The sequence below is a fragment of the Phodopus roborovskii genome, unplaced genomic scaffold, assembly GCF_943737965.1.
Source record: "Phodopus roborovskii unplaced genomic scaffold, PHOROB, whole genome shotgun sequence".
In the NCBI taxonomy this organism is placed as follows: domain Eukaryota; kingdom Metazoa; phylum Chordata; class Mammalia; order Rodentia; family Cricetidae; genus Phodopus; species Phodopus roborovskii.
Genome location: NW_026126563.1, coordinates 9,375,149 through 9,387,806, shown reverse-complemented (window position 1 = coordinate 9,387,806; position 12,658 = coordinate 9,375,149). Strand labels below are relative to the sequence as shown.

The following is a 12,658-nucleotide window of genomic DNA, read 5'->3' as shown; positions in this document are numbered from 1 at the left end:
TTGTGGTAAACCCAGATCCTTCTTCTAATATTCCTCGTAGTCACGTGTTTCGCCCATGTGTACCTTGATGCTTTAGTTACCATTATCACTATACACACCGCTCCAGATGCATGGCAGGATCTCACAAAGATTTTACTGTTCATCTGTGTGTCCTATAGCAAGCATATTGCTTGTAACATGATATACATTATACTAGATGGTAGGAATACTACTGGGCACAAGGCAGGCACAGGCACTATTCTCAACACATCTACAACACACTCAGTGGTAGGAAAAAGCAGTCCATTACCCACAGCTCAAAGAACTGCTCCACGAGGGAAGTAGAGAACAGCCTGGAAGCATGAGTAATGGCACACATCCGTAATCCTAGGTCTGGGAGCCAGGCTGGGTTACATATCAAGTAGTGCAAGGAGACAGAGCAGGCACATTCCCCAGACTCAAGTTTGGTCAGGGAAGCGGAGATCCCAGGGAAGACTAGCCGCCAGTGAGCAAGTGAGAAGGGAAGTAAGCATCTGTAGGGTCTAAAAGTTTACTGAGAGCTACAGTAGAAAAGGCGGTGGTGCACAATGCCGGCAGCACTGGCAGAGTTGAAACCGCAGTTGGAGTCTGGACTTGGATCGTGAAAAATGAGAAGCTACTGAAAGGCATACAGGGTGGCATAGTGAGGGTTTGTGTTTTAAAGACTTCCTTCTCAAGTATAGAAATCAACGGACAGCAGGGCCAGAAAGTGAAGGCAACGGGACCAGTCAGACCCTACACTTGCTGGGGAAGGCACAAAGTGGGAAGCGACCATGCGGTGCGGGATCAGGTAAATGAAAGAATGCAGGAAGGAGGGATGATGTTTGCTGATGATTTAGGAAATGGGAAGGAGTCAATAAAGGCTGAGGAGGGCTGCATACATAATTTTCAGGTCTACAACTACTTCAAAACCTTTTTTGACTCAAAGATACAGAGCAAACAGACTGGATAAATCCTAGCACCCCCAACAGAGGGGCCACAGAAGCAAAGAGCGCACAGAGCAGAACCCTGATGGCTGCCACGAATTAAGAGATGGCACAAAAAAGTGGGAGCCTAGAGGAAAACCACACCCAGCAAAGACACAGTCAGGTAAGAAGTGAGAGTACAATACGGGTATTATCCATTGGGACCCCTCCTGCTCTTGGCAGTTCTTTCTCAGTTTTTCTTAATAAACCTATGCTCACTCTGCTGAAGGGGAAAAAACATCGTGAAAATACACAGAAAGACCACCTTGGAAAGCAAAGCCCTGGGAATGATGGGACCAAAAAAGCAAACACAGCTGCAGGGAAACAAGAACAGACAATCCGCAAAGGGTGGACCATGGTCAGAGGGAATGAGACAGTGCTGAGCGCGCAGGAGGGATCTAGGGAGGGAGACAAGCGTGTATGTGCTGCTTTTAAAGATGAGGCAGATCGGATTATAGTTGGGGCGGAAAGAAGGGACAGAGCTGTGGCAGGCAGCTGACGTGGCCTTCACAGGGTGAGAACAGAGAGGCTAGAAATGGGTGAGAAGTGCACTGCCAAGGCCAGCCTGGAGTCAAGGTGAAATTGCAGATTAGGGAAATAAAGTGACCCTTAATCCAATTACGTGAGCATCTCCAGCTGGGTTTAGCAGCTAACTAGATTACACCAGGTGAGTAGAGCTGAACACTCAACAGCTGAGGATACCAACCAACGAGGGTTGGAGCCAGATCCAACAGGGGAACAGTAACAAGAGTACAGAAAAGCCCTCAGTGCACAGCCAGAGTGGTGTCTGTGATCCCTGTGATCCCAACCCTAGAAAGGCTGAGTCAGAACGGATGCCACAGCACCGGGACAAAACAAACAAGGGTCCGGGCTGTGAAGGGAGAGCACAGGAGGGATCGGGCGGGCGGAGAGAGTGGCCAGGAGAGCAGCAATCGTCACTCTCGGCTACACACAGCCACTAAGCCCCTGCCCATCCCTGTTCTCCAGCCTCACCCCCACTCCTGTCCCGCTGGGTTCTGGCCAACCAAAGCTCAGCTGTCACTTTTCTACTGCCCTCTGGAGTGTCAGCTCAGGGTAAACTGCTCAGCCCACTCCTAACCTGCCCCAGTTTGGGGACTGACGTTAACAGTCCTTCATCCTCCAATACCAGCTGCCTGTTTCTTCCAGAGAACTTTTCCACTTTCACACAGCAATGTGACATTACACTAGCAGCTTTCTTTCCCTTCAAAAAACATTTTTTGAAGAAACCACAAAACCACATGTTATTTTTAGGATATCCTTTTCTATCACTAGTATTTCAGATTATTCTAACTTTATTCATCAAAAATCTAAAAGCTAATAATGTATATACTACTTTCATATTATTAGACCTAAACAGTTAGGACAGTACAACTGTGGCCATAAAAATTGTAGTGTAAGCCACACAGAGTTGGTACACGCATGTAATTCCAGTATTTAGGAGATGGAGGCAAAAGGATCATGAGTTCAAGGCCAGCTTGGACTATACAAGACCCTGTCTCAAAAACAATCATGCAAACCTGTAGTCCAAAAGGAAGCTGCCTGGCCACAATGCTCACAATGCTAGTACTTGGATTGCAAGTGTGAAACAATCTGGGCTATCTTGTCCTATATCCAAGAGTATCTCAGAGTTCTGCTTTTTTGAACCCCAACTACAATTTTATTGCTGTTGGCTTTTGTTTTTTGTTTGTTTTGTTTTCCCCTGTTTTGTAGTTTTAAATAGGAACTTACTCTCTAACCCAAGCTGGCCGAGACTCACTATGTAGCAAGGATGGCAACAGTGCTCTTCCTCACTTCCCTACTTCAGCGCCTGTCATCCTCACTTCCCTACTTCAGCGCCTGTCATCCTCACTTCCCTACTTCACCTGTCTTCCTCACTTCCCTACTTCAGCGCCTGTCTTCCTCACTTCCCTACTTCAGCACCTGTCATCCTCACTTCCCTACTTCAGCACCTGTCATCCTCACTTCCCTACTTCAGCGCCTGTCATCCTCACTTCCCTACTTCAGCGCCTGTCATCCTCACTTCCCTACTTCAGCGCCTGTCATCCTCACTTCCCTACTTCAGCGCCTGTCATCCTCACTTCCCTACTTCAGCGCCTGTCATTATTATTTAGCACAATGGTTGAAGATGGAGGTTCCTGTCCTGCCACCCTTCAGCCTAAATAAACATACAGATGTTATATTAATTATAAAACTGTTGGCCAATGGCTAGGGCTTCTTACTGACTAGCTCTCTTTTCATTATTAACCCATTTCTACTCATCTAAGCGTTCCCACACGGTCTCTCTTACCTGAGAAAGGTCTGGACCTGTTACTCCTTCCTCAGCTACATGGTGTCTCTCTCTGACCTTCCTCTCCCTAGCCTTCCCCTGGTCTCATCGACCCACCTCTCCTTTCTGCCTGACTATTGGCCAAGCAATGTTTTATTCATCGACCAATAAGAGAAACATAAACAGAAGGACACCCTCCATCAAATGAGGTGAGCATTCCTGTTTTATGCTGTACATGTAACAGTAACAAGAACCTTTGCTGAGACCAACACTAGTTTTATAGATAAAGAAAACTAAGGCTTTACATAACTAACCTATGGCTGCACAGTTCTTAATAGGCTACTGGTTCAAAAGCACCTGCTATGGAATAATCCTTCTGTACACTGTGAGAATATAGGATGCTGTGATTGGTCTAATGAACAAGCTGGCTGGCCAATAGCCGGACAGGATACAGTTAGGCGGGAAAGCCGAACTGAGAATGGTGGGGTGAGGAAGGGCGGAGTCAGAGGAGTCACCAAACAGAGAACGAGTGGACACACAAAGTGGATAGAGGTAAAAGCCACGAGCCTCAAGGCAGCACATAGAGTAATAGAATGGTTAATCTAGTTAGTAACAAGCCTGAGCTATTGGAGGAACATTTACAATTAATATAAGCCTCTCTGTGGTAATTTGGAAGTGGCTCCTGGGAGAAGAAAACCCCACAATTCAAACATGTAAGAAAAAGTAATCACATGCCAAGGACATGCATCAAAAGTTAAAAATGTAGATCTTTTGCTGACCAATACCTTTCCTGATTCCAAACTAGTCTTTAAAAAACTAGCTATTACTGAACTTTTTTACCTAGGTCAAAACTAAAGATATTAAACTAATATAAGAACACCGTCTAATTATTTGAAAAAGAAGCTGGCTACTCCATTACCAATTATTATTCAAATGACCCTAAATATATCAGAGCTGTGGACTTGAGCGGATATTCTGCTATTAAAGTAAACATATGAATAGTTTGTCCAATGACTAGAATTTTATCTGTGATACAGGGACATCATATTAACCATGGAACATTTAACTTACATTCAAACTCAAAACAGAGAAAATGCCAAAACTAAACTGACAATCATGACTTCTATTAATATTTTATAATGACACCATAATACTTACATCCATATAATAGATTCTTACTATAAATCATAACATTTGATTTCATTTATTATTCACATAATAGTCTACATTTTCATACCTAGGAAAAATGACTTTGAAAGATATTTTCACAAGAAAATGTCATGGAAGCTATTAAATGTAACTGCATCCTAAAGATTAACCTACCATAATTTATGGCCTGACTTGCACACATACTCTGTGTACTATAACTTAAAGAAATTATATACATATATATATATATATATACACACACACACAAAAAGTATATATATGTTGTATATATATACACATACAAAATTATGTATGTATATGCATATATACAAAAAATGTTAACAGTAGCATCATTTAAAACAGTACCCTAAACATTCAGTAAGAGTAGGTTGTGATATACTCATACAGAATATTAAACAACAGTGAAAAGAAAAAAAGTAATGAACCAGACTCGTGCTCAGCAAGCACAAAGCTCATGATACATTTAAATTAAAAAAATTATCAATGACTGTCTGCAATGCAATTAATTCTAAAGTAGGAATGATTTTGAACTAGTTACTAATTAACAAATTAAGTACGAATGTAGGACAGCTTTGAGAGGTGGGGGCAGCAGAGCTGAAGCCCCCAGTGCTACCCTCCTCATGCTCTGTCAGCATGTTTTATTTCTTAAAACAACGCTGGTGGGCACACAGCAATCACGATGTCTCAGATAAACAAGCTGAAATTTACAGTGGGTCCTCCATACCCCTGGCTCCACATTCAGAATTTCCACCAGCTACAAATGGAAAATACTGAGGGAAAAACTGCACTTGAATTGAACACGCAGTCTTTTTTTTTTTCCCCAGCATTCCCCAAATAACATACAGTACAATGATGAGGGCTTGTATGTAATCCAAAGACAGCTGAAGAAGAAAGATGTATGTGAGTTATATTCAAATACTATACCATTTTATAACAGAAATTTCTTCTTTCCTATGGATTTGGATTTGTTTTGTTTCAAACATAATCTTACTCTAGCCCAAGTTAATCCAAATTTACTCTGTAGCTCACACCAGCATTAAACTCAGACCATTCTCCTAATTCTGCATGCTGGGATTACAGGCCCAGTTCCTCTGAGGGGTTTGTGTCCCCCACAGACACTAAGATATGACAAGTTCTGAATATGAAGATGTAAAAATACTACCCGAGACAGAACTGCTGGGTTTTCTGTAGATAAAGAAAACCATTAGCAATTCTACATGAGTCAACATACTGATATGAATTCTTTATATCAAGAATTACATGAGCAGATAAACGGCCCTGAAGAGCACTGGCTCCCCTTCTAGAGGATCCAAGTTTGATTCCCAGCACCTGCATGGTAGTTCACAAGCATCTCTAACACCAGTTCCAAGGAACCGATGCCATCTTTTGGCACCAGGTGAACACCCATACACATAAACTTAAAAATAAATAAATGACTGTGTGTGCTGGAAAGGTGGCTCCGAGGTTAAGAGCACTTGCAGAGGACACAGGTGCATCTTTTAACACCTACACAATGGCTCACAAGCACCAGAAACTCCAGTTCCAGGCAATTCCCTCCTGTTCTGACCTCCATGGACACTGCATGTGCACAGCGCAAAAGCAGACAAGCAGGCCTTCTCTTTTCATTATTAACCCATTTCTATTAGTCTATAAAACACACACACACACACACACACACACACACACACACACACACACACACACACACACCAGACAAGGTTTCTCTGCGTAGCCTTGGCTGTCCTGGAACTTGCTTTGTAGACCAAGCTGACTTTGAACACAGAGATCCACCTTTCTCTGCCTCCTGAGTGCCAGGATTAAAGGCATGTGCCACCACCTCCCAGCTGGAATTGTTCATTTTTACCCCCAAAAATTTACTAGTAAGTAGTCTGTATGTAATAACATGGTCAGGGAAACAAAAAAATAAAATTGAGATGGACAGATTACTTCTTCAGCCATGGATAAGAATCAAAGAAAAACACATTTAGTAATAGAACAAACTAAATCACACAGCTTGGAAACGTGTTATACAAAATGTGGTCAGTATTGTCTTTAATTTTAAAATATTACTTCTTTTCAAAGTACTGATGCACAATCCTAATAAATCCTTAAAAGATTCTTGTTAGGCAAATGTTTATGCACATAAAAATAAAAATCCAAAAGAGAATTAACTGATCCAAGATCAAAACTAAATCCAATTTCCAAATCAGACACAACCAGAAGGTCAGTAAGTTATTCCTCTTCAGTGTTAATTAAAGATGTGTGTGACAGAAAAAATTCAGGATAACCACCACTGGCACTGTGTTTTAATGCAGAAAACTAAATTACATTGTATAAGTTCACATAAAAGTAATACCTGGGCTAATGATTAAACTGCCAGACCAGTGCATTAACCCTATGAACAAAGGAAACATACCCTGCATAAGAAAGGGTTCTTTTTTTTAAAGTTCCCTCCCCTTCATCATAAACTTTAGTACGAAATGTTTAAAAAAAAATAAAAGCTCGAATTAGAAAGAATACTTGAGGAAGAAATTGAAGGGAAGCTGGAGGTATGTTAAGAAGTTTCCAGTAAGCATCAAGGTTCTTTCTAAGTATTACTTTAAGATGTCAGAGTCCAAAAAAGAAAAAAAAGAAAAAAAGGAGATTCTCTCTGAAATGATGGAGGCAGAAGGTAAAAGTATCAGAAAAGGTGATACTGGGGAGGAGTCACCAGGGAGAGACCACAGAGGAGACAAGAACAGCACTGCAGGATGGGGAATCGCACTCAGGCAGGGAGCAGCCACAACCCTCCTGAAGCTGCAAGGTGGCTGGCTATCCAGTCACCGCAGGAAAGGAACTGGCCAGGGAGCATGATGAGGACATCTTGGCTGCTTTTTTTTTTTTTTTTTTTTTTTTTTTTAAATAGAAGCATTTTAGCCCAAGAGTATGCCTCCTGGAACTTGATGCCTACATGTTCATATATTTTTATTTGCTTCCTTCTAATTAAGAAGTAAAATGACAGGCTACTCAAATCTTTTGTTATACAGGGCAGCCTGGATAGTCACAAATCATTGAATGACAGAAAGCAAGCTGTGTATGGCTTACTGTCCTCAGCAGGGTCTACTACCAGAAGGAATGGTGGCAGGACTCATGCACATTATGTCACCAGGAAAAGGGGTAGGGGAGACCAACCTGCCTCTAGAAGCTCGCTGGTCCTCCAGGTAGCTCCTGTGTTCTGGCCGCCTACTGAATTACTGTGCTCTTGAACTACTGCAGCCGCCAATAAATTGTCCACATTTACCACTTCTGGGTCAGAGCTGGTGTCAGACATATCATAATGAGCTACAACTGGAGGTCCATCTAGGGAGGAAAAAAATGTATACTTGTATCTAACTTGTGGGGTAAGAAATACCTCTCCAACTAATTAAGAGCTGCCTTAGCTACCATTGCATCTGATTAGAACTCACTCTGGTATTTTGAACATGATGCTGAAGTAGAAAAGATAACCCAAGTTTACAAAGATGAGGAACACGTTTTAGAAAGAGGAAAAGGGCATTACTTACTATGAAGACAAGACTACACAATGTCACACTGAATTACTCCTACAGAGCAACAGATTAAGAAAAGGCGATGATGGCCCCACAAAGAAAATGGGGAAAACTGCAATAAACTGTTAAGATCTAACTTAGTGCCCTTAGACACATGAGTTTAGCCCTTTTAGTAGCTAATACTAAAAATTCCTAGCAGACTTGGAGAGGAAAATCACATGTACATTTTCTTATTTACTAAATAAAGTTGGCACGAGAGCTCTGTCCACTAACTTCTTTAATCTCCAGCAAGGCCCTATGACAGTAACAGGGATGTTACACACTTTACAACATTCTACAAAAAGGCAATACCACAAAACCCACTGTCAGGATTTTGCTTTGGGCATCTTATAAAGGATAAGGGATGTTTATATTTTTTTCCCCTGAGAAAGATAAGTTCATCCAAGTAAAGGACAGCACCCTTGTGAGTAGGTTTTAAAAGAAGTTGAGAAAGTTCTTATTGGAAAAATAAGAACATGCTCCCAACCCCAAATCACATCACTAACTGCAGGTAAGCACCGAAGTAATTATACTACAGTAATTCATGCTGCAATAGCCCAGCATTCATGCTTATAAAATGAGCACATGCTTTAAAATGTATTGTCACCCTCTTCCTAACATAGTAGCAAAAGTACTTTGAAATAGTTTCCTTTCAAAAAATTTCTCAACCCTCCCCCCATTCTAGAACAGAGCTAAAGGGAATGCTGTCCTTCCCAACAGCTAGCTATGAAAAACAAAGTTTCTCCACATAGACTATTAACATCACCCAACAAATGAGTATCAAACACACCTATTTATGACTATGAATATATGTGTCAGTGAATGAAAAAATAACATACAATGAAGGCTTACTGTTTCAGCACATACATCCATTGTATAAACTCACTGAACAAAACACAGAATACAGATGAGCTATTTACCCCATGTCTTATGTGGCAACATTTTTTAAAAATTAAAAAGTGATCAGACATAAAAGCAAATGGCTTGTCAGGTGCCACTATATAAAGGACAGGCACATCACAATGAAATTATGACGACCGTGGCAATTTTAGCTGACTACTTAAAATCATTTCAAGTTTCCTTACAGGGGTAAATCAAGCTCATCAAAGCCCATAAAATTTAACAGAACAATAATGGATTTTTGTTCAAACAGCAAAATTTGTTCCCATTTGAGGTTTTTCACTTCTTTTTAAAAAAAAAAAAAAAAATGCCTCTTTTCTACAGAATTTTCGTCAGAGTTCAAAATGACTATTGCGGAATCAGGATACTGTGTGATGTCCAAACCCTTAGGTATATAAGGTAAGGGACTAAGTACAATGCTGACTACGTGACCACAGGCTCTGGTTTTGAAAGAGTTTTGTGAGTTTCTTCAGCTGTTTGCAATGAACTGTTTACGGATTTATCCTGAAATTTACAGACCCAATTCCAATTCAGAGCCCCTCATCCACATATTCCCCATCTCCAGCCTCAAGCTGAGAAAACAGGTCACAGGCCAAGTCAAAATTGTACTACTCCTACATGTATAATCATGCAAATAAGTATAAATGTATGTATACATGCAGAGTCACATCACCTACCCATGGAAATAACTTGTCTGAAAGTCTTCATCAGTAGGAAATACAAGCATAAACTTGTTATCTGGCTTCATTCTTGTATCTTCCATATTTCCAAACCGCACACCTTATAACTTAGCTTAAATGTATTATTTATTGTAAACAAAGACAGCAATATTTTCATATTTTAATTATATTTAACAGTTAAATTATGGTCACTGTCATTTTTCATTTCCGTTGGATTCAAACAGTGGCAACTCAGAACTATACAAACTAATAAAGAACTTTTCCAGCTTTGACTTTCAATGAGAAAGCACTAGTAAGGATCTTGTTGTCCAAGGTCATCTTACATCTACCATTAGTGAGCCAAAACTTAGTAAGTGCTCAGCACTGACAACAGGGTTTGAACTCTGAAAACAAATGTGATATTAGCTAAATAATGGTGACAGTTTGTGATAGTATTTTAGAGTGTGATTCTGACAGCACAGAATTTAATTTTTTTCAGTTGGTTATTTTTACACTTTCTATGGGAGTGTGTGTGTGTGTGTGTGTGTGTGTGTGTGAGAAGACAACTTTCAGGAATCAGTTTCCTCCTTCCACCTTGTGGTTCTGAGGCTCAAACTCATGTCAGGCTCAGCAGAAAGCACCATTCTCCACGAGCCAATTCACAACTCTTTATCTGCTTTATCTTTTAAAATATATCTTAGTAAGGTTTTCAGACCATAGCTATCAGAGAAGCTATGAAAGTTTGGCTTGTTAACAGAAAGATCTCTACTGTCAACCCATAGCTGCACAGAATAAACACTCTCCTGATTATTCTCGGATGCTTTCAGAACAACTGAATTCCTACTAACTTTCAAGAACATCAAAATTGTTGCTTTAAGTCAGTCTATACATCAAAACACTAACAACTTAAGATTCAATTGTTAACAGAAGCATATTGCATGCTACAACAAATAAGGCTACCCAAGAGCATTTTCCCATCTGCCAACTGAGACCCATCATAGCCATAAAAATTGGCACATGATAATAACTTTGCTAGTTTTTATACAATCATTAAAAGCATCTCTTCGTAAAGGCAAACAATTAGTTAATAACATCAATGTGTGGTTTATCTATGTGCTATTTTCCCCCTCACTAATTGAATTCACAGGAGAACCCAGCCAGGAGATCCTCCTAGGTGCTAGGATCATAGACATGTACCACTATGTCCAGTTTACATTTTGAATGTTTTATCGTTTGTTGCAATTACAAAAGAAGAAAAGTTAAAATCAAGAAATCCACCAACACCTTTTATATAAGAACATCAAAACAAAGCTGGAGAGGAAGCTCAGTTGTCAAGTCCCTGCCTAGCATATACTAGGTCCTGGCTCAATCCCCAACAACATAATACACTAAGCTTGATTTGTACTCAGCCCCTATCTTACATGAATAGATTCCGATCTCTCTCCCTCTCCCTCCACTCTCTGTGTGTGTGTGTGTGTGTGTGCACGCACACACGCATGCGTGCATGCATGCATGTATATGCATGCGTGCGTGCCTGTCTGTCTATGCACATGCATGTGAATGCGTCAACCCTGTATATCCTTTCTAGTCTCAGGTATCAATCACCTTGTGTTGTGCCGCAACAGGAACTGTCTCTCACTGGCCTGTACCTCTCCAAGTAGGCCATGCCACCTGGTTAACAAACCTCGGGGATCCTCCTCTCCCCAGTGCTAGGATCAGAAATCTACACTCTTCCAGCTGGCTTTTTTATATGTTCTGGAACCGAACTCAGGTCCTCATGTTTTGCTGCAAGCACTTTACCAAGTAAGCTCCAGCCCCATTCCAACTTTTCAAATACAAACAGTCGTTCCTAATAAACTGAAGTTCACTCTTTATGATCTTCAACTTTCTCCATTGCTGATATTAAATGTTATTTTTCAAATTTATTCTAATTGGGGGGGAGACACATCAAAATCACACACTCTTATCACACACTACTCTTATCCATAATGAATTTCCTTTCAAATTTGGCAACTAGAAGCACACCATTTTATAGATACAAGATATAGATACAAGATAACCACACAATTTAACTCTTTCCCATCCCCCTTTTTCCAGTACTGGGAAACCCAGGATCTCATGAATGCTACACTCACAGCCTTTTTAAAACCCTGAGACACAGTCTAGCTAAACTGCCTAGGTTCTACCCTTCACCCGCTTCTTTCTGTACAGATGAAAAGCCGAAGTCCCTATTAGGTAGAACTACTAAAGAAAGACTCCCGAGTGAGTCTTCATATTCTGGTAAAAGACTCAAAAGTTGAAGCCTTCTTTCCCCTCTCTTGGCTGTTCGGACTCCAGTAAACTATGTTACTAATGTTTCTTCCTAGGTTATGCTGAGTGTTAAAGAAGAGTCAATAGGTGCCGAGGCCTGGCTCAGTCAGGAGAGTGCTTGACTTAAAAGCACCAAGACTAAATGTGATTCCTCAGAACCCAGTGTCCAGCCAATCTAGACTAACCGGCATGCTCTAGACCGATGAGGACCCCAAACTTACATGAGGTGAATGGCATTCCTGAGTATGACAACTTAGGTTGTCCTCTGGCCTCCATATACACGCACACACGTGAACACACATGGAGACATGCTCATACAGACACCACAGCCTACACACTTTATAAAAAAAGATGACACTGGCACAACAGGAGTTTTTTTTTTTGTTTTGTTTTGTTTTGTTTTTTTTAAGGTATAGCCTGTCAGGCCTGGTGTGGCATGTCTTTAATCCCAACCCTTAGGAGGCAGAGACACTTAATCTACATACATAGCATACACAGTGAGATCCTGTCTCAAAACAAAGAAAACACTTGCCTACTCGCCCATCTTGCTGTAAGAAGGAGCTATCCTATTTTGTCCTTCTCTGTTGTTCTTTCTTTCTCCATGCACTCTGCAGAACAGCCCGTATGCAAGCAGCTTTGGGAAACAGCAAAGCCTCAGCTGCTGCCTTATAATGCTATACACAAACCTAACTTGCTAAATGTCAGGCTAAGATTAAGTTAAATGAAGCCATCATTGATGTAGCTTTTATTCTCTAATCCCAGTACCTAGGAGACTAACACAGA

At 40.8% G+C, this 12,658-nt stretch overlaps 1 protein-coding gene across 4 annotated transcripts in view; it reads right to left on the bottom strand.

The window, feature by feature from the left end:
- Window positions 1-12,658, bottom strand: part of Ark2n (arkadia (RNF111) N-terminal like PKA signaling regulator 2N) — a 71,404-nt gene that overhangs the window by 14,932 nt on the left and 43,814 nt on the right. For 3 of the 4 annotated variants that reach the window (XM_051202261.1, XM_051202263.1, XM_051202262.1), the window contains exon 3: window positions 7,612-7,779. The exons of the other annotated variant lie outside the window; for it this stretch is intronic. In XM_051202261.1, coding sequence (XP_051058218.1) covers window positions 7,612-7,779 — 168 coding nt within the window. The remainder of the gene's footprint in view (window positions 1-7,611; window positions 7,780-12,658) is intronic. 4 annotated transcript variants of the gene reach the window in all.